The sequence below is a fragment of the Salmo salar genome, chromosome ssa23, assembly GCF_905237065.1.
Source record: "Salmo salar chromosome ssa23, Ssal_v3.1, whole genome shotgun sequence".
In the NCBI taxonomy this organism is placed as follows: Eukaryota; Metazoa; Chordata; class Actinopteri; order Salmoniformes; family Salmonidae; genus Salmo; species Salmo salar.
The window spans coordinates 6,328,374-6,351,585 of record NC_059464.1 but is presented as its reverse complement, the minus strand read 5'-3'; the positions used below and the strand labels follow the sequence as shown (position 1 = coordinate 6,351,585).

Genomic DNA, 23,212 nt, shown 5'->3' with positions numbered 1-23,212 from the left:
TGCACACCTTAGAGGGCTATTTATAATTTGTCAGAAATGTCCTGATCAACTAGCCCATGTCAGCTATCATAGTGTCCATTGAGTTTTTTACTCTGAGAATTAGAACCTAACAGTTGGCGCTGCGAGCAGGGTTCACCACGATTTGTAGTCAAACCAGAGAGTCCAGATCAGTGGAGTAGGAGCTGGCAACAAACAACGTAGGCACAGTTCCCACACCTGTTATCCACTCATTCTGACATCTTGGGGAGATGAGAATCGTAGTCTGAACAATTATAGGATGTAGACCTAGAGAGCCTGAGTTTATTCGGTAGGCCCATTGTGTAACGACCAGTTGTAAATATCTGGTGGAGGGTAGGTTCCTTAAGGATAGGTCCCGAGTAGAGGTTTTCCTCTGAAAGATCTAGGAGTGACAATACAGTGTAGGGTACGTTCTGAATTAGGATAGGTCCCTAGTGGGGTATTCCCCTGCGAGATCTGTAAAAGGGACAAAAGTCCCAGCTGCAGTGAGTTTTAGGAAGACGAGAGTTCTAGAAGCTATTGAGTTTTAGAAGAAGATGAGTGTTCTAGAAGATAGTGAGTAAAAAAATAAAACAAATAAGATATTCAGACACTGTTTGAGTTACGTGTAGTAGCAGTAGCAATACAGAGAGAGGTTGGTTTATGCCCTATGGGGAGGGGGAAGCATGAAAGATTATGTGGAAATAGGAAGACAAGGATGAATAATTTTGGTAACGTGTGTTATCAACAACAGTGATTTTTGAGGCGCAATATTGGAATCTGTATTCTCCAGTAATACATTTGCAGACGCTATAGTATTGGTACTAATATAAGGTATTAAGTGCAATGACCAATTAATTAGGCACAAAAACCATAACCATTCTCCGGGGAAGTGGGTAGCGCTACCGTGGAAAATAGTTAATAGGTGTGTATTATAGACGGGAGTTAAGAAATCTAAAACACCCTAAACACAAATGGGAGAGGTTGGGGAATAATAACTATTGATATGGCGACAGACGGCCCCGATTCTCCATGCGGAGCTAGAGGAGTTTAATAAAGCCATGGAGGCGCTGAAAGAAGCGCACGAGCATTCTACCAATTCGGCTCAAATATGAATGAATAGATGTACTTGGCTACAAAACGACAGGGTATGTGAGTTCATTCATAGAATTTGTACTTTGGCTTTGATGGCAGGTTTGAAACCTGTGATCAAAACGGCAATTGCGGGGGTTGTGGATGAAATAGAGCAAGATGCTTTGAGAGTGGAATATAACTCCGCTCACTTCTCAGACGTGCGAGGAGTTAATACGGCCACAGTGAAAGTCACTAACAGTGGCTTCAATGACCAAGGTAAGACAAAGAAACGTAGCAAAAAAAACATCAAAGCGTAAGGAGATAGCTCCCTGTTTTAGATGTGGGACTATCAGACTGGAAGAATGAGTGTAAGTAGGAATGGAACCTGCTGCATTCGGAGGGAATGCTGCTATGCAAGTGTTTGCTTTTTTTCGGTTCGATCTATAGTGGTTCATACAGTTTCTATGTGAAGGAAGACATATGAGATCAAGTCTTACCCAACTTTTTAATAGATGCCAGGATCAAATATCACGGATTCTTTATGATGAGAAATTGGCTAAATTTGCCACAGGAAAAAGTATTTTGGGTTGAAGAATTTAGGCGAAATGCCAGAGGAATGGATTCTAGAGGTAACACATTTAAATTATCTGGCCAAATACTCAGAAAGCCTTGTTTTATTTTTATTTTTTTATCTCATGAGACATTTTGTGTGGTTTTATTATGAAATAGATTTACATTTTATGTTGTCTTATTCTGAAACAGATTTCTAGAATGTACGAAAGGGTGGTGGGGTAACGAGGAATTAGGAAAGGGGTTGAAATGATATTTTCTTTTTTTTAGTTCATGAACATTGTGGTGCGGTGGTTATGGAGAAAGGTACATGCTAAATACAAGATAAATAAATTATGGAGTAGGCCATAAACAGAGTTCCAGATAAGTGAGGCCTGTTCATGTGTGTTTTTGACCTACGGTTTACCACACACACACCAGCACGCACACACAACTGGTTATGAATGTGTTAGTGGTGTTGATACTGTGGGATTTATTTTGGATGGGGTCTTTTCAATTCAGTTTTAAATTGGGTATACAGAAGGATGGACATGTCTGGAAGGTTTTGAAATGGTTTCTGAAGAACAGGGAAAGAAAAGGGAGAGGAAATATTTAATTGTGTCAAATGCCCTGTATCCTGGCTTTCCGGTGAGCCCTGATCAAACTCACAAGAAATGATAGAAACAGGTGGGCTTTAATTATAAAATGAATGAGAAACACCAGTTTCTACTCTATTTTACCATTACTTTATGAGATACTATTATTTCCTTATGGGGTTATCAACAGTTGTAATTCTAAGTTGATTGGTTATTCAAATTTGTTTATTTTTTATTTAACAATGTTTTTGAATCCTGATGTGAATCATGTGTTCAAAGGGAAAATTACCAGTTTCCTGGGGTCCTGGTCCTTGGGTAAATATACAAATGTACTTTGTTTAGTCTGCATATAGAAGGAAAAATATGTTAAATAGGGATGACAGTTACTCCAAATGGATTGTGATATGTGTATTGCTGATTTCCTCTTTGTCTCGATACAAATTTCACCAGATTGGGACTTATGGAGTGTGGGATTCCCCGATGGGTTAGGGTGCTAACTTCCTGATCTGGTAACTCTTCCGAGAGCTTGCCAGTAAAATAAGGGAGTATGAACTAATTTGAAAATTGTTTTAACAGTAACAGTATGTTGCTATGCTTTTTGACATTTGTCGTAGAGATAATGTTATTAAAAACTTCTTAGGGCTAGGCGTTCTGGTGAAATTGGAAGGCGAGCAATTCAAATAAATAATCATAAAAATGATGGATATTAAGGTTAATGTAATAATTTGTCATATAGTCAATGCTTGTTTGGATTTCCTGAAACAGATATGAATTGAACTAAACTGTTGTTCTGATCTGTCCTTTTTTGAGGTTATCATGGAAGGTGCCGTCAGATCGTGTCTTAATGCATGGTAGGAATAATTTGACCACAAACAGTGAACCCGTGTGTGAACCTCAAAACCCCTCCCTAAATGGCTGAAGAAAGAGAGACAAATGCATTCAATGCGACAGTAACTTTTAACACTCCAATCTGAGTCCGAGCCAAACCGGGGTAAGGACGCCAGGAGGGCTGAGAGCCCGTGTGGAGTGAGCGTGGAGAGAGATAACGGCTCAGGTGAGAGACTTGTGTACGTGGTAGAAACGGATGTATATATTAGGATATTAAAATCGGGACATTATCAAGGGCCAATCTAATGTGACAGGCAGGAGTTACATGTGCCGTTGGGAAGATGAACTGTAAACGCTATCTGAAGAAGACACGCTAGAATGATAAGTGCCGGTAGAGGGGGGAGGGGGGTTGGTCTACACATAGCGAACAATTTAGACTAAGTATGCATTGAGATACTGATCTTACATTACCAGGCCAAACAGGGACAAAGGGGGGGCTGTAATGAGAAGTTCTGTTTATAAATGTACATTCTAACCGGGATGATGTGTGCTAAGTTGAGAGGCTTGAATTCGAGTCATAGACACAAAGTACACACTAAGGACTGTCATTATAAATTTGGGTTGGATCATTTATAAATGTTGTATTCATGATTCGGATACAGCGACAGAGTTGCTATAAAACAGTGAGGGGTGGGGGCACTGCTCAAATGTATGTGCCCTAGAGAGGTTCTAGAAACCTTATTCCAGTATCCTCCGACAGGGAGGTTATAAGTGAACTCACTGAATGATAGCTTGGGTCAACCATGAAGGTTTTTTTTGTTCTCTTTTGTTTTACCATGTCAAATCAGAATTTTTATGTTAAATCGCATCGATACATAGAGATTGCTGGATGATACAGTACAATTAATTGCATACAAGGCTCATAGTCTGTGTTTTGCGATAACACCCAAGAATGAAAATGAAGGATGGGGCATGGAGACCAGCATAACATGGCTATAGAATGTAAAGGATGGACGGTTCTTTCTCCAGTTTTAGTCACATCAAGGGTGGTGTGAAATTATTAAACATGTACTTTTTTTCCTCTTTCCTTTTTGAGTCAATATGTTTTTAGGTTTCGTGGAACATAAGAGTGCTATTTTTTCCAGAGGAGGGAATGATTTAGAAGTAATTTCCAAGTTTATGTAATGTTGAACAGTATGGAGTTAAATGTTCAAAACGGGGGACTGTTAGATTCTGGTTAAAGTTGGTACATTGTTACCCTAGAGACATGATACATCAGGAGTAATACTATAGTATCTGAGGAGTGATAGAGACTGCTTTTTACATCAGAAATTAAATGGTTATCTGTAGGAGACAGATGGCTTTGTAATGTGCTCGGTAGAGGGGAAGCAGTTAACCTCTCTAGGGTAGGGGGCGGTATTTTCACTTCCGGATGAAAAGCGTGCCCAAAGTAAACTGCCTGCTACTCAGGCCCAGAAGCTAGTATATGCATATTATTAGTAGATTTGGATAGAAAACACACTGAAGTTTCTAAAACAGTTTGAATGATATCTGTGAGTACAACAGAACTTATTTGGCAGGCGAAACCCCGAGGACAAACCATGCAGGATTTCTTTTCTTTTTTAGGTCACTCTTTTCAAAATGGGTTTTCTATGGGGATCTAGATTTCTAAGGCACTTTCTTGCAGTTCCTATCGCTTCCACTGGATGTCAACAGTCTTTAGAAATTGGTTGATGTTTTTCCTTTGTGTAATGAAGAAGTAGGGCAGTTCAGAACGAGGGTCGAGTGAAGTGTACTGTTTGTTACTGGCGCGTGACCTGAAAGCATGCTCCACTTTGTTTTCGTCCGGTATTGAACGCAGTTTATCCCGTCTTAAATTTGATAGATTATTTACGTTAAAAATACCTAAAGTTGTATTAGGAAAGTTGTTTGAAATGTTTGGACAAAGATTACAGGTAACTTATTAGATATTTTGTAGTCATGTTGCGCGAGTTCGAACTGGTGTTTTTCTGGATCAAATGCGCCAAATAAATGGACATTTTGGATATATAACGACGGAATTAATCAAACAAAAGGACCATTTGTGATGTTTATGGGACATATTGGAGTGCCAACAGAAGAAGCTCTTCAAAGGTAAGGCATGAATTATATTGTTATTTCTGAGTTTTGTGTCGCACCTGGCGGGATGAAATATGATTGTCTGTGTTTGTTTGATGGGGTGCTGTCCTCAGATAATCGCATGGTTTGCTTTCGTCGTAAAGCCTTTTTAAAATCTGACACTGTTGCTGGATTAACAAGAAGTCAAGCTTTAATTTGACATATTGCATGTGTATTTTCAAGAATGTTAAATATTTACAATTCTGTAGTTTGAATTTGGCGCCCTGCACTTTCACTGGATGTTGGCCAGGTGGTCCCACGTACCCTAGATTGGTTAAGGGAGGGCTATAGGTGATAAGGGTGGAGAGCTTTGGATTAGGCATCATGGGGGTTGAGGTCAGGTCACCTTAATTAAGGGAGGAGGAACAGTTTATTACCCCATCACTTCATCTTCCTGTCGAACCATAACAGATGTCAGGGTTGGAGAGAAGGAGGAGTGCATCTAAATTGGAGTATATATACACTTGTGTTGGTGGTAACATGTTTTGTCTAATGCAGCTGTATTGATCGTCTAGGAAGAATAAACTTGGTTAAGCTTTCATAGTGTCCGTTCAGTTTTTTACTCTGAGAATTAGAACCTAACAACCCTATGACAAAATGTGCAGAATTGCAGGAAATAAGCTTTAAACCTGCACAATTCTCTCCACCAACAAGATCGGTGTGAACAGTTTTTGTTATGAACAGTGCTTGTGCCCATAGAAATAGATGTGGCGCATGCACACGGGCACGGAATGTTCCCCAATACTGGAAGGGGGTCCCCGAGTGAAACATTTTGGGAACCTTTGCTGCAGTGGAGAGGGTCAAAAGCTTCAAGTTCCACAGCGTGCACATCACAGAGGATCTGACTTTTTATTACTACTTGTTATTTTTTTTACTTTTGCATTTGATTCTTGATGGATATTGATCATGTAATGCATTGTTGAGGAGAGTTAGCAAGTAAGCATTTCACTGTACTGTGCACCTGACAAATAAACTTTGATTTGATTTGCTTTAACTAGAATCTAACAACGGTCATAGACCTGTCATATCTGGAATGTGTTACATCTAGAACTCCTAGATCTCCAGATTTGACATCTGACCTGTGACAGCATCAACCTCATCCTCGAAGGAGGCGCAGGAGTTCTGGTACATAAAGTCTCCGAAGGTAGAGAAGGGCATGTTGGTGTTGAGGTTGAGGCCTAGCATGAAGTTATGGACCTTCCCTGCCCGCCCCTCTCTCGTGTTAAACAAGGAGTCGCCGCTGAAGAGGGAGGTGATCATTCGCTGGACCCAGCTGTTCTGGGCGGTGCCGTACTCATCTTCCGCCTCTGGGTTCTCCTTGCCTCCTGGAGAGGGGAGAGATGGAGAAAAAGAAGGGAGGCAAGGAAGAGAAAAGGGGACAATGTTGATAAAGAGAGGCCACATGGGATGTACAGTAGGCTTACAGTATGCATTTGGTGGCTAGAGGTGCTTGATAGGCCTTGATCTGAAGTGCACAGTTCCGAGGGTCACAGTTTAATTGATCAATCGTTTAGTCTACACGCCCAGGTATAAAAATATTATATACAGTGCATTCGGAAAGTATCAGACCCCTTCACTTTTTCCAGATTGTGAAATTACAGCCGTATTCTATAATTGATTCAATTGTATTTTTTCCTAATCAATCTACACACAATACCCCATAATGACAAAGCAAAACCAGGTTTTTTTTATGTTTGGAAATGTATTAAAAATAAAAACTGAACTATCACATTTTCATAAGTATTCAGACTCATTACTTTGTTGAAGCACTGCCTCAAGTCTTCTTGGGTATGACGCTACAAGCTTGGCACACCTGGATTTGGGGAGTTTCTCCCATTCTTCTCTGCAGATCCTCAAGCTCTGTCAGGCTGGATGGGGAGCGTCACTGCATAGATATTCTCAGGTCTCTCCAGAGATGTTCGATCTGGTTCAAGTCTGGCTGGGCCACTCAAGGACAATCAGAAACTTGTCCTGAAGCCACTCCTGCGTTGTCTTGGCTGTGTGCTTAGGATCATTGTTCTGTTGGAAGGTGAACCTTCTCCAAAGTCTCAGGTCCTGAGCGCTCTGGAGCAGATTTTCATCAAGGATCTCCCTGTACTTTACTCCGTTCATCTTTCCCTCAACCCTGACTAAACTCCCAGTCCGTGCCGCTGAAGAATATCCCCACAGCATGATGCTGCCACCACCATGCTTCACTGTAGGGATGGTGCCATGTTTCCCCCAGCCGTGATGCTTGGCATTCAGGCCAAAGGTTCAATCTTTGTTTCATCAGACCAGAGAATCTTGTTTCTCATGGTCTGAGAGTCCTTTAGATGCCTTTTGGCAAACTGTCATGTGCCTTTTACTGAGGAGTGGCTTCGGTCTGGCCACTACCATAAAGGACTGATTAGTTAAGTGAGTTAATGGCACCGGAGGGGAGTTAATGGCATGTTGTTTGTAACACATTTTTTCACTTATTTTGTACATAATGTTGCTGCTGTCGTCTCTTATGACCGAAAATAACTCCTGGACATCAGAACAGCGATTATTCACCTCGAACTGGACAAAGAATTTTTCTTTAACGAGTCCGACGTGAAGGATATACTGCTTTCTCGGGAATGGGCCCAAATCCCCGCCATTTGCGGGAAGAAAAGACAGAGAAAAGGGGGGCGGAGGTCAGGCTTCATTCTGAGAGTTCGTAGGCGCTTGAGTAAACTTCCACTATCATCTGTTTTCTTGGCCATTGTGCAATCATTGGAAAACTAAATGGATGATATATGGTCAAGACTATCCTACCAACGGGACATTAAAAACTGTAATATATTAGTCGTTTGATAAGGAAATGTACTTTAGAATGGATCTTTCACAAGTACCACCCGGTGGTTATTGGTCGAGGTTACTAGAATAGATACTTTAGAGGTATCTATAGTGGTGAAAGGAGATCGTTCTTCTCTCTCTTCTTCGTTCAAGTTTCCTAGACCATTTTACATATACAGTTGCAGACTGTGAGGGTTGTGGGTTCGATTCCCACGGGGGGACCAGTACGGAGGAAAAAATGTATTAAATGTATGCATTCAATACTGTAAGTCGCTCTGGATAAGAGCGTCTGCTAAATGACTAAAATGTAAAATATGTAAATGTAGTGTTTAGTTTTGTAGATTTCTTAACCATTCGTGACTTCCGGTTCACACCATCCGCCTGCTTGGTCTCTATTTAAATTGCCAACCATTTCAACATGTAGCTACAGCTCCAAGCTCTCTGGTCTATAGAGTAGTAGCCATTTCAACGTGGGGACTCCCGTCCCTGCATTTTCTTGACTAAATGTACATTTATTTAAGCACTCGTGGAAACAGGGGCGTTACATTCTTTTGTCGTAATGTCTGTGCTCACGTGGGTGTGGCCACTGACTTGGTTAAGACTTCATATGAAAAACAATTCTCTCATTTAGATCACATTACGTCTTCTCACAAATAGTTTAATCATATCACATTGGATGTGAATCTGATCACTGAGAATTATACACATTCAGAGATAGAGTTATGTTGTTCGACTGTCCTTAGTTACATTGCAATTATTAACAAATTCAACAGGATTGTTCTTTACGTGCCCATGGACCCTTCCAACTGGTTGGAATACAGAAATATTGTTTCATTATTGAACCTTTTAATGTTAAAGTTTGGCCAAGTCTCTCTGTATTCCACAGTCACACATTCCACTCTCAATATGGCAGAGCCAAAAAGCAGAGTTTTTACGACCGGTCATAAAACTGGTGGGGGAGAGAGAGCGAGAGAGGGGTATGGGGGGATTTTGGCACCTATAATCCTCACCCAACAGGGCAAGTCATGACACTGTCGTCCCCACAGTGACCGTACGTACATATTCCAACCAGAAGCCATGGATTACAGGCAACATCCGCATCAAGCTAAAGGCTCGAGCTGCTGCTTTCAAGGAGCGGGACACTAATCCAGACACTTATAAGAAATTCTGCTACACCCTCAGTCGAACCATCAAACAGGCAAAGCATCAATACAGGATGAAGATTGAATCCTACTACACCGGCTCTGACGGTCGTCAGATGTGGCAGGGCTTGAAAACTATTACGGACTACAAAGGGAAACCCAGCCATTAGCTGCCCAGTGACACAAGCCCACTAGACGAGCTAAATAACTTATGCTCGCTTCGTGGCAAGCAACACTGAAGCATGGATGAGAGCACCAGCTGTTCCGGATGACAACGCTCTCGGTAGCCGATGTGAGGAAGACCTTTAAACAAGTCAACATTCACAAAGCCGCGGGACCAGATGGACTACCAGGACGAGTACTCGAAGCATGAGCAGACCAACTGTCATGTGTCTTCATTGACATTTTCAACCTCCCCCTGACTGAGTGTGTAATACCTACATGTTTCCAGCAGAACAATCTCAATCGTACTCCACACTGCCCTTTCCCACATGGACAAATGGAACACTTATGTGAGAATGCTGTTCATTGACTACAGCTCAGCGTTCAACACCATAGTGTCCACAAAGCTCATCACTAAGCTAAGGACCCTGGGACTAAACACCTCCCCTGCAACTGGATCCTGGACTTCATGACGGGCCCCTCCCAGGTGGTAAGGATAGGCAACAACACTTCTGCCACGCTGATCCTCAACACTGGGGCGCCTCAGGGGTGCGTGCTAAGGCCCCTCCTGTACTCCCTGTTCACCCAGGACTGCGTGGCCAAACATGACTCCAACATCATCATTAAATTTACTGACAACTCAACAGTGGTAAGCCTGATTACCGACAACGATGAGACAGCCTATAGGGAGGTCGTCAGAGAACTGGCAGTGTGGTGCCAGGACAACAACATCTCCCTCAATGTGAGCAAGACAAAGGAGCTGGTCGTGGACTACAGGAAAAGGCAGGCCGAAAGAACAGGCCCCCATTAACAGCGACAGGGCTGTAGTGGAGCGGGTTGAAAGTTCCTTGGTGTCCACATCACCAACAAACTATCATGGTCCAAACACACCAAGACAGTCATGAAGAGGGCACAACACATTTTCCTTCTCAGGAGACAAAATATTTGGCATGGGTCCCCAGATCCTCAAAGTTCTACAGCTGCACCATCAAGAGAATCCTGACCGGTTGCATCACTGCCTGATATGGCAACTGCTTGGCATCTGACGTAAGGTGCTAAAGAGGGTAGTGCGTACAGCTTAGTACTTCACTGGGGCCAAGCTTCCTGCCATCCAGGACCTATATACACTAGGTGGTGTCAGAGGAAAGCCCCAAAAATTGTCAAAGATTCCAGTCACCCAAGTCATAGACTGTTCTCTCTGCCACCGCACGGCAAGCGGTACCGGAGTGCCAACTTTAGGACCAAAAGTCTCCTTAACAGCTTCTACATTGAGCTAAAAGCTCAAGCTTCTGTTTTCAAGGAGCGGGACACTAATCCAGACACTGACATTTTCAACCTCTCCCTGACCGAGTGTGTAATACCTACATATTTCAAACAGACCGCCATAGTCCCTGTGCCTAAAGAAGCGAAGGTGACCTGCCTAAATGATTATCGCCCCATAGCACTCACGTCGGTAGCCATGAAGTGCTTTGAAAGGCTGGTCACGGCTCACATCAACAGCATCATCCCGGATACCCTAGACCCACTCCAATTCGCATACCGCCCCAACATATCCACAGATGATGCAATCTCAATCGCACTCCACACTGCCCTTTCCCACATGGACAAAAGGAACACCTGTGTGAGAATGTTGTTAATTGACTACAGCTCAGAGTTCAACACCACAGTATACACAAAGCTCATCACTAAGCTAAGGACCCTGGGACTAAAACACCTCCCTCTGAAACTGGATCCTGGACTTCCTGACGGGCCGCCCCCAGGTGATAAGTGTAGGCAACAACACATCTGCCACACTCGGGCCCCCCCAAAAAATTGGCCTCCTTATCAGCTTCTACCCCAACCCATAAGAATGCTGAACAATTAATCAAATGGCCACCCAGACTATTTACATTGACACCACCCTCCCCCCATTTGTTTTTACACTACTAATACTCACTGTTTATTATCTATGCATAGTCACTTTACCCCTACCTACATTAACAGAATTACCTCGACTAACCGGTACCCACACACATTGACTCGGTACTGGTACCCCCTGTATATAGCCTCATTATTGTTTATTATGTTACTTTTTATTTTAGTTGATTTGGTAAATATTTTCTTAACTCTCTCTTGAACTGCATTGTTGGTTAACGGCTTGTAAGTAAGTATTTCACCGTAAGGTGGACGTGTTGTTTTCAGCGCATGTGACAAATAGTTTGATTTGATTGGAGTGCTGCTGGAGTGGATGGTTGCCCTTCTGGAAGGTTCTCCCATCTCCACAGAGGACCTCTGAAGCTCTGTCAGGGGGATCATCGGGTTCTTGGTCACCTCCCTGACCAAGGCCCTTCTCCCCTGATTTCTCTGTTTGGCCGGGGCGGACAGCTCGGTGGTTCCAAACTTCTTAAATTTAAGAATGATGGAGGACACTGTGTTCTTGGAGATCTACAAAGCCACATAAATGCTTTGACACCCTTCCACAGATCTATGCCTCGACACAATCCTGTCTCGGAGCTCTCCGGACAATTCCTTCGACCTCATGGCTTGGTTTTTAATCTGACATGCACTGTCAACTGTGGGACCGTATATAGACAGGTGTGCGCCTTTCCAAATCATGTCCAATCAATTGAATTTACCACAGGTGGACTCCAATCAAGTTGTAGAAACATCTCAAGGATGATCAATGGAAACAGGATTCACCTGAGCTTAATATCGAGTCTCATAGCAAAGGGTCTGAATAGTTATGTTAATTAAGTATTCATGTTTTTTCCAAACATTTCTAAAAACCTGTTTTCATTTTGTCATTATGGGGTAATTTGTGTAGATTAATGAGGAACATTTTTAATTTAATCAATTTTAGAATAACGCTGTAAAGTAACAAAATGTGGAAAACGGGAAGGGGTCTGAATAATTTCTGAATGCACTGTACTGTATAGTAGGTATATTGTCTGATACTACAAGGCAAGGGGAGAGCCGGGACGAAAGTAACACAACCCTTTTCTCAGATAAGACAGAAGCTTGAATGATGTAGAGGAGTCAGCATGTTCCTAATGCGGAGGAGGAGCTCCCAACAACAACAAAACACAGCCCAGTTCGACCATGCTTCACCGAGTTATCAACAAAAAGAGGTTTAGAGCAATGTAAGTAAAAAAACATTCCCAGAAGTGTTTTTCGGTTGTACAGTTATGTTGTTTAAGATTCCAAACATATGTCATTTTCTTAAGCCATCTAATGAGACAGGATAGGTTTCAAGTATCATGCTAGCTAGTCTTGGGTGTTAGCCTGGGAGAAGTTACAGGAGAGACGGGTGGGCCAAATGTAACACAATGTTAACTGATGACCTGGGGGGAAAAAATAAATAATTTAAGCACAGGCCATTGTCTCATCTAGTTTATATTGATTTTATAATGTTAGCAAAATATCAACAAGTGACTGAATGTTTGAAAATGATATGACAGAATTATGTCTTAATCAATTGACTTCAAGCTTCTCACATAATCCTTTAGCGACAGGTTAGTGGTTAAAAATATACTGAACAAAAATATAAACGGAACATGCAACAATTTTTACAATGGGAGCCAGGGGAGCCAGGCCCAGTCAATCAGAATGAGTTTTTCCCCGCAACAGGACTTTATTACAGACAGAAATACTCCTCAGTTTTATCAGCTGTCCAGGTGGCTGGTCTCAGACTGTCCCGCAGGTGAAGAAGCTCAATGTGTAGGTCCTGGGCTAACGTGATTACATGTGGTTTGTAGTTGAGGCCGGTTGGACGTACTGCCAAATTCCTAAAACGACGTTGGAGGCGGCTTATGGTAGAGAAATTAATATAAAATTCTCTGCCAACAGCTCTGGTGGACATTGCTGCAGTCAGCATGCCAATTGAACGCTCCCTCAAAACTTGAGGAATCTGTGGCATTGTGTTGTGACAAAATGTCACATTTTAGAGTGGACGTTAATTGTGCCCAGCACAAGGTGCAGCTGTGTAATGATCATGCTGTTTAATCTGCTTCTTGATACGCCACACCTGTCAGGTGGATGTATTTTCTTGGCAAAGGAGAAATGCTCAGTAACAGGGATGTAAACAAATTTGTGCACAAAAATACGCTTTTTCTGCAGATGGAAAATTACTGGGATCTTTTATTTCAGCTCATGTCACATGTTGCGTTTATATTTTTGTTCAGTATATACCTTACCAGTCAAAAGTTTGGACACACCTACTCAGTCAAGGGTTCTTTATTTTAGAAACATTTCTACACTGTGGAAAACTGAAGACATCAACACTATGAAATAACACATATGGAATCATGTAGTAACCAAAAAAGTGTTAAACAAATATATTTTAGATTCTTCAAAGTAGCCACCCTTTGCCTTGATGACAGCTATGTACACTCTTGGCATTCTCTCAACCATGAGGTAGTCAACTGGAATGCATTTCAATTAACAGGTGTGCCTTGTTAAAAGTTAATTTGTGGAATTTCTTAATGCGTTTGAGCCAATCGGTTGTGACAAGGTAGGGGTGGTATACAGAAGATAGCACTATTTGGTAACAGACCAAGTCCATATTATGGCAAGAACAGCTCAAATAAGCAAAGAGAAATGATTGTCTTAAAGTAATGATGGACTAAGGTCACACAACATTTCAAGAGCTTTGAAAGTTTCTTCAAGTGCAGTCGCAAAAATCATAAAGCGCTATGATGAAAATGGCTCTCATGAGGACCGCCACAGGAAAGTAAGACCAAGAGTTACCTCTCCTGCAGAGGATAAGTTCATTAGAGTTAACTGCACCTCAGATTGCAGGCCAAATAAATGCGTCAGAGTTCAAGTAACAGACACATCTCAACATTAACAGTTCAGAGGATATTGCGTGAATCAGGCCTTCATGGTCAAATAGCTGCAAAGAAACCACTACTAAAAGACACCAATAAGAAGAGACTTGCTTGGGGCAAGAAACCCGAGCAATGGACATTAGACCGGTGGAAATCTGTCCTCTGGTCTGATGAGTCCAAATGAGCGATTTTTGGTTCCAACCGCCGTGTCTTTGTGAGACGCAGAGTAGGTGAATGGATGATCTACGCATGTGTGGTTCCCACCGTGAAGCATGGAGGAGGAGGTGTGATGGTGTGGGGGTGCTTTGCTGGTGACACTGTCTGTGATTTATTTAGAATTCAAGGCACACTTAACCAGCATGGCTACCACAGCATTCTGCAGCAATATGCCATACCATCTGGTATGCGCTTAGTGGGACTATCATTTGTTTTTCAACAGGACAATGATCAAAAACACACCTCCAGTCTGTGCAAGGGCTATTTGACCAAGAAGGAGAGTGACAGTGCTGCATCAGATGACCTGGCCTCAACAATCGCCTAACCTCAACCCAATTGAGATGATTTGGGATGAGTTGGACTGCAGAATAAAGGAAAAGCAGCCATCAAGTGCTCAGCATATGTGGGAACTCCTTCAAGACTGTTGGAAGATCATTCCAGGTGAGCTGGTAGAGAATAACAAGGGTGTGCAAAGCTGTCATCAAGGCAAAGGGTGGCTACTTTGAAGAATTTTACACACTCCCAGGAATGTCATACAAAATGGATCATTAGCTTCCCTACATAACCTTCACACATCTAGATGGGTTCCTACATTTGAATATAGAAATGGCTTTTTTCCCAAAAAAACGACCCTGTATTTTATCTCTGGGACCCTCAGGATGACAAATCAGAGCAAGATTACTTAAAGTACATTATTTACCTTCAGAGGTTAATATATCAAACTAGTTGCCATGATAAAAGTGTTTGTTGTTGTGCACGATCCTCAAACAATAGCATGTATTTGTTTTCTGTAATAGCTACTGTAAATTGGACACTGCAGTTAGATTAACAAGAATGTAAGCTTTCAGCCCATATAAGACGTCTATGTGCCGGAAAGTTGGCTGTTGTATACAACGTTTTCTAGTCACATTATCATACATTGAGCAACAACCGTCCCGGTTTAGGGACACCGATCCCATCGAGGTTAAATCCACTTTAATCAGTGTAGATGAAGGGGAGGAGACAGATTAAATAAGGATTTTTAAGCCATGAGACAATTGAGACATGGATTGGGTATGTTTACCATTGAGAGGGTGAATAGGCAAGGCAAAATATTTAAGTGCCTTTGAACGGGGTATGGTAGTAGGCGCCAGGCGCACCGGTTTGTGTCAAGAACTGCAATGCTGCTGGGTTTTTCACACTCAACAGTTTCCCTTGTGTATCAAGAATATGCCACCACCCAAAGGACATCCAACCAAATTGACAACTGTGGAAAGCATTGGGCCAGCATCCCCGTGGAACGCTTTTGACATCTTGCTTTGACGAATTGAGGCTGTTCTGAGGGCACAAAGGGGGAGGGGGGGTGCAACTCGATATTAGGAAGATGTCCTTAAATGTTTTTTTTACACTCAGTGTATATAAGTTGTTTGTCATGAAAGACGGTCTCTCTAGTTCTATCGATCTTTGAGTGATTAGGAAAAAAAATAAAGTGTTAATTTCATCACGGTTTTCCCCTACTTGCACATGGAAAAAACAAAAAGTGTTACTTTCGTCCCGGTTCTTCCCTACATGCACGACTAGGGTTGGGCGATATTACCATAGCATCGTCGATAATTGACTGCCATCGCTGATGGTCACAACATTGTGATGTGACAGACAATGGTTTAGCCTATTTTAACTATATAGCCAACTATATAGAACGAGAGGAATATAGAAAGAGAGGAATTGCAAGAGAGGACTGTAGGCCAGACAGAGCAGAGAATTCCACCAAAGCAGCGCGCAATGTCCAGTCAGAAAATAGCCTATTGTTTCTCTCTCTGTCAGATGCATGGGCATTAGGCAATAGCCTAAACGTAATTTTGTTTTATAATGGACACTCCTTAACTATCTAGTGTCAAGCCATTTAAAGAAATGTAGCCTATATTCCCTTCTCTCTAGCCTAAAAACTAAAAGGTATTCTAGCCTGTTGTGGCTTTCAAAAATAACAAGAATGAAAGTCTATAGCCTAAGCATGTGCTATTGTCAATCACAGCTTTATGAGAGATAGAACAAACAATATTATTTATTTTCTATTTTATGAGGCAAATAAAGCAATTATTATCCAGTTCTGAAGATGGTAGACTGCTTCTATCCAGCCCATGATGTAGGCCTATAACCTAGCTCACTATGTCGAGACAGCCTGTTCCTCATCAGACAGTCACTGCTCCATCAATGCAGCATCAAGGCGGTGACTTCCCCTGAACAGTTTGAATGTGTTAAAATAAATGTAGACCACACACTTATTCAGGTTTCTGTGTATTTCGTATGAATCATTATGCATCACGGATATTGCAGTTCTCACCTTTCCAAGGCCTCTCGTCATTATCTAGACTGTCCTCCCCCACAATGTGTTGAGGCTTTAACTGTTCTGCAGGAAAAGACAAGGACATCTTCTTTAATCACACTTTCACTCATATCCAAGTCAGAGGTTATCATAGCATGACATGTATCACTTATATTAGGCTGTCCAATTAACTTTCAATTGTTTAGGCACTACCTTTTTATAAACTCATTTGCAACAATGGCTTACATAGCAAACACAATAAAACAATTGGCATTTAACATAAACCAGTGAATTATTGGAATGGGTGTAGGTGTACCTGCTTGCAGATGCAGTGAGTGCACATGTGCACTCACTACATCTGCAAGCAGGTACTGTATGTATTCTATTGTAGATGTGTGTTGGTGTGCTAAAAGGTCAAATCAAACACCAACAGCCCATAAAACAAACTTAAAAAGCAGTTATAAATAATAACAGGAAGCTGAACATTATCTTTGTTTTGACCGAAGGGAAATCACACACACATCTGTGAGCTGGCATCAGGTACTAGCATGTCACATAAATCTGCGTTCACACAAAGAGTCAGGCGTACCGTACGTAATAAAGAAAGCAGACTACAATGGGAGATGCAGTTGGCTTGTGTTGCGCAGAGCAGATCCAACACATTGGATTGGGACTATGGGCTAACACAACACATAGGAACTAAGCCTTTCGGCTAAGCACAGTCATTGTCTTCAGGTCTATAAGCTGCAATGTATGAGCTTCACTGTGAGTAGATACAAGACAAGTGTATGTGCTGTACTAACTGTGGGGGAGACCACGATGTGGTACTTTATCTGTACAGGGTGCATGACTTCATTTGGGTCAGGGGTAAGACCAGAGGTCAGAGTTAGGATTGGGGTTATAAGAAAAGTGTGTGTGGTTTCTTACCGAGCTCTTCCTCCATGGTGCTCCCCCCGACAGTGTCTTTGACACCCAGCACTCTGTTGAAGAGGATGGAGAAGGCACTCCCCCAAACCCCTGGAGAGAGATAAACCCACTAGATCAACATCAATATCATGTGATGACTTATGAATATCATGTTTGATGATAGCTTATGTGAGGAATCTCTTCAGGAAGTCCTATGCTGAAGTGCCAGCAATATTCTGTTGTTTGTGTATGTATGCGTGTGTATATTTCTGGATTTTCTTACCCATAAGGAAATGTAGTGGGTTCTCTTCATACTGCTTCACAGTGATTCCCATGAAGAACTTGCTTCCAAAAAGATCAGGGGTCATGAACGTTCCGTACTTTGCCATTCCAATCTCATATGGGCTGAACTCCACCCAGTCTGTCCCCCAAAAAATGTTAAATATAAAATGTTAAATAAAATAACATCCATTGATAAAAATCAATCTGTGCATGTAACTAGCCACCTCTTTAATTAGGGGAGCACACTGTAAGTGCAATGTAATTGGGAAAATGTGTATATCCTGCAGTAAATGTGTGTATGTTTTTGTTATGGAAAAAGGGTAGCCCAGGTTTACAGTAACAGTGCAGCTCAGAAGCAACTGTCATTATGACCGCCATTACTGGAACCAGGTGACAGGGGGTATATACCCTACCTGACTCTAGTGACAACAACACCCACACATATAATTGTAAGGCACAACACACTGTTCACACATTATACGTCTGACAGAGTTCCTCAGAATGACAATACACTATCACCTTTCAGCCTATCATTGGTCCTGGATTAAGGAGTATAATGTTACTACTGTACTGTAAATTATGTGGTGTTATTTTAGCCTTAATCTGGAATAGTTGTGACAGCATTACCTTGTCACACCAGAGATAAAAGGTGGGGGATTTACAGTAAAAAAAAAAGTAAATGACTAACTGATTTAATATTCTATTCCAGCTAATCTATAAAATACACTGGAACACCAACATTCATTTGCATGAATATTATTACAAATATGTTGGTCACAGTACCAATGACTCAGCATACAGTAATGGACTCAGTCACCCTAACAGGGGACAGGTTGTCCCTAAGGACTGTTTTGAGGTCCGTTTTACATGTCATGTCATTATGAGTCAAGCTAAAATTTGAGAAAGATCCTAGATCAGACTAGGGGCGTACAACAACCACATTGACACCTATATAACATTTCCCTTCCACATTGTACTACTACACCTACTAGTGATGGTGGGAGAAATCTATACAGTTACATATCGGGATTTTATTTTTGATGATATATCGTTTTGACAATATCGCAATATTATTTTTGAGCTAGTTAGCAGTACCTGCCCCTATTTCCTTCATAGCTTGTTCTCCATCTTCTTTTTAAATACGCAGCCAATTTGTTTTCAGCACTTTTATTTCCATGACTAATCAAAACATGTTGTTTTCTCATGGCTCTCTTGTCCCTCTGCAGCAGACATATGGGGAGCAATATGTTTGGAACATCGAATCGCAATAAATTCACAGTATCGAATCGCAATACATATAGAATTGTGAGAATCAGCGAGAATCGCAATACATATCGTATCGGCACCTAAGTATCTTGATAATATCGTGAGGTCCCTGACAATTCCCAGCACTAACACATTGTTGACGTTCCTTCTCACACTACAGCACTAAAACTACAAGAATGCCTGGGGTCAATATGTTGATATCATCATTCACTGTTTTGGAATAACATTGTTTGCATAATCCTTTGTTCTTCATCACCTCCAGTTCCTCCTTACCTTCAGTAACAGAGACTGTTTCAGATCTGCAAATTGTTTAGACTCGTGTCACTATTAATTTGTTTAAAATGAATGGGACAAACTTAGCCACTGTGCATATGACCAGCGCTGGTTATCTGCAGTACATTCATGGATGACTCTCTCAAAGCAACATTTGAATATCAGCCAACCATGACACATCAGTGTGTGTGAAATGAGTGATGCTCCAAGGAAATGTAGAGAATGGAAATTTTCATGCGGGAGAGATTATCTGACCATCTTTGATTACTCATAATGCAAAAGGCATACACATATTCATTGTACTAGAGATGCAAACACACACACACACACAAACATATACACACACTTCAGAACTTGAATCCTCCATTCCAACTACATGTCCAATACTGCGGACACACTCACACTACGTGCATGACACAGGCGGCTGGTGGTATGTTAATTGGGGAGGACGGGCTCATTGTAATTGCTAGAACAGAATAATTGGAATGGTATCAAACACAGAGTTTGAGTTTGATACCATTCCATTCACTCCATCCCAGCCATTATTATGAGCAGTCTTCCTCTCACCAGCCTCCTGTGGTGCATGAACTCCTACTGAAATGACCTTGTGATCTACAGTAATACACACACAAACAAACGTTAACACACCATTATGAATGTAAATCAGTGAGGTAAAGGCAATGACAGGGGCTCATCACTCTCTCCTCCCCCTCTTACGCAGGTCTACTCAAACTGACAACATTGATTGTTGCGTAACCATTGTGTGAACAAACACACACTCACACAGACCACCCACACAGACACACACACAACGCATACACGCTCACTGACCTGCGAACATGAGCTCGGACACGTCTGGTTTGACGTGCAGACAGGTGAACAGAGGGAGAGGACACTGGCCCTCGTTCACCTTCTCCTGCAACTCACTCAGCTTTGTGTCCATCCTCTGATGAAAACAGAGAAACACTGGGAGTTATAGTCAGTTTAGTTTCACCCTCTTGAAGAGAGAGAGAGAGAGAGAGAGAGAGAGAGAGATGGGTGTAATAATGGAGTAACAACAAAAACAGGTGTGTGTGGTTCTCTTCTCACCGCAGGGATGAGTGTCTCTCCGATGAGCATGCCGAAGATGTCAGTGAAGGTGACGGGCTGTCCGTTGGCCTTCTTGCTCCACAGAGACTGGATGTAGTTGGTGATGTGCTTGGGCAGCAGCAGTCTCAGAGGGTTACTGCTCACTCTCTTCATCAGCTCCGCGTTGATCTCCTTAGGACCCTTAGAGGGGAACTCTGGGTGAGAGAACAGGGTCGACATGTACCTGTGGGAGGGACGGAGATAAGGAGGGAGGGAGAGGGAAAGAGATAGTAAGGGAGGCATGAGAACACACAGGTAGAGCACATACAGTCCTCCATCTAAAAACGGGTTACATTTTAGTGCAGAGGTAGATGGGTAGACACTGTAGGAGAAAAGAGGAGTGGGAGGGAGGGAGAGAGAGCGCATGGTATAAACAGATGAATAGTTGACTGACCAGGTGGATCCAGAGAGGCCAGCAATGTAGGTGGCACAGTCCAGGACCCCAGACTCATACAGGCCCTTCATAACCCCAGAGAAGCCCACCATGGCCCTGAAGCCTCCCCCTGAACCCACTATGGCGATCACCGGCACCTGCACAGACACAGACAATGACAGCCACAGACAGGAAGAGATTGGAAAGGATTCGGATCCCTGTCATAACATGACTCCTTGAGATTCATAGCAGGTCAACTGTCAGTAAGCCCCACTTCCTGATGTTACTTCCGTCAGTCAGTCAGTCTACAGTAGATGACTGTTGTTGCCTCACTCTACTTGCTGTAGTTCCTGGGCCTCTTTCCGCCTCTGCACTGACTTCTCTGAACTAGAACCACAGTAATTTCCGTAGACAATTCAAATATTATAACCCACTCTGACAACAACTGCACTTCACTGAGTTGTGAAATGTTCTAGTATTTATTAGCCTCAATGGGAATGCGGTGTGGCAGCTCAGAAGTTCTGCAACAACACTTTTATGTGGTGGATTATTATCTCATTATGGCTGGTAGCTTCCGGATCATCTGAGAACACAGGCAGGCAGTGAGAGGTGTCGGTAGAGGCTACAACCAGGAGAACAGGGCCAAATGTCAGCTGCCTCTGAACCAGCCTTCAGAGCTTTCAGTGTGAGAGGAAGTTAGTGCCTATAAAATTATCACATTTGAATACTAAGAGACCTGTGGATGTGGTGTACGTGTTCTTGTCTCGTCTATGAACTTGACCACTATGCTCAGTAATACTGCAGAGTAAGCCCCCTTTCTATGGCAATAAATGCTTTATTTAGTTCATGTCTATTATATTGCCCGTTCATTTTGAAATGGTTACCATTCTATGACCCATTGACCCTGCAATGCATCCTAATACATGAGGTTTCACATGTAAAACACTGCATTTGACTATAAGTCAGAAACTGATTTAGAAAAGAACACTGGGGTTGGCAGTAGGCCGCTTTGCAAGCCTGGGCCCACAGTACTCAGGTATGCCCACCTCCTTAGGGGTGCTGGGGAGGAAGCGGGGCTTTTCCATGTCCAGCAGCTTCTTGATGCCCAGCATCACCCTCTCTCTGCGGGCCTGTCTGAATAGTTTCTCCTTGTCACACAGGGTCAGGCTGAACCGCAGGTCCAGGTTCGTACTGCATGGGGACACAGAGACAAGATAAGGTTATAACCCTGCATATGGCCATCATAAGCGAGACAAAATGTTTATCAAATAAATAGGTCACACTTTATTTGGATAGTCTGGATTTTCATACTATGAATAAACTATTTGTTGATAAGCAACTGCTTGCTAAGGTTACGGTTAGGGTAAGAATAACCCTAACTAGGGTTAGAGGTTGTAGATAGTCTGTAGATGCTCTACATACTATCCAAATAAAGTGTTAACAATAAATATTTGTCCCATTTGACAAATGTAATAATTTACTATCAATTTAGATTGTTAGAGTGCTCAGTTGAATGTGTCCCACTAGCAAAAGCCTGTTTGTGGGGTCAGTGAGTTTAGGATGTGTTGTTGTTGAGTGAAATGAAGTAAGATTAGTTTAGAAGACCTACAATAATAAGCATAAACAAACGCAGGCAAAACATATTCACACTTCTGTCATTACATTTCAACAACTGCTTTAAAACATCACGTTTTCCCATATGGAAACAGACAGACGTCTCTGTATTCTCTCTAGTAGACCTGTTAGTCAGCCGTGATGATTGATTTGATGTTCTGTAGGTTAGCCAGCCATGACTGAAGTTAACTTAGGCTCCAGATGTGATTAGATCTGGTTCCAAGTTGGTCTGGTCTGAGATAGACCTCCAGAGACAAACACACCCAAGGCCTCCGACCTCCCACCTCCGCATTACTGAGACTACAATCATGCCAAGCATGTCCTCCCCTTTACCTAAAACAACAGTCTGGTTAGAGCATTGGGCCGGTAACCGAAAGGTCGCTGGTTTGAATACCCGTGCCGACAAGGTGAAAAATCTGTCCATGGGCCATTGAACAAGGCATTTAACCCCAATTTGCTCCAGGGGCGCTGTACTACTATCACTGACCCTGTAAAACAACACGTTCCAGTGTATATGACAATAAAACATTTATTTTGGTCTTTTTTTGCAACGGTCCAGTAAATCTAAGCCATGTGTTTACTGAAAACAGTTACAGTTGTTAAAAAAAGGAATAGAACGAAATATGGTGGCTCCCATTGCCCTGGAAGAAGTGGATCTCTCTCTTAAACAAACTACACTTTGACCCAAACAACCTATTTGGTGCAAAATTGAAAAACAATTAAACTGGGAAATGAAATGGCACCCC

General features: G+C 42.2%; 1 protein-coding gene across 1 annotated transcript in view; it reads right to left on the bottom strand.

Annotated features, from left to right (window-relative positions):
• Window positions 1-23,212, bottom strand: part of LOC106583972 (cytosolic phospholipase A2) — a 69,054-nt gene that overhangs the window by 11,808 nt on the left and 34,034 nt on the right. Inside the window, exons 7-14 of the mRNA XM_014168697.2 lie at window positions 21,899-22,043; window positions 20,874-21,010; window positions 20,441-20,663; window positions 20,183-20,297; window positions 17,814-17,951; window positions 17,552-17,641; window positions 16,643-16,708; window positions 6,281-6,526 (exon numbers count right to left, since the gene is read on the bottom strand). Of these exons, the coding sequence (XP_014024172.1) occupies window positions 6,281-6,526; window positions 16,643-16,708; window positions 17,552-17,641; window positions 17,814-17,951; window positions 20,183-20,297; window positions 20,441-20,663; window positions 20,874-21,010; window positions 21,899-22,043 (1,160 nt within the window). The remainder of the gene's footprint in view (window positions 1-6,280; window positions 6,527-16,642; window positions 16,709-17,551; window positions 17,642-17,813; window positions 17,952-20,182; window positions 20,298-20,440; window positions 20,664-20,873; window positions 21,011-21,898; window positions 22,044-23,212) is intronic.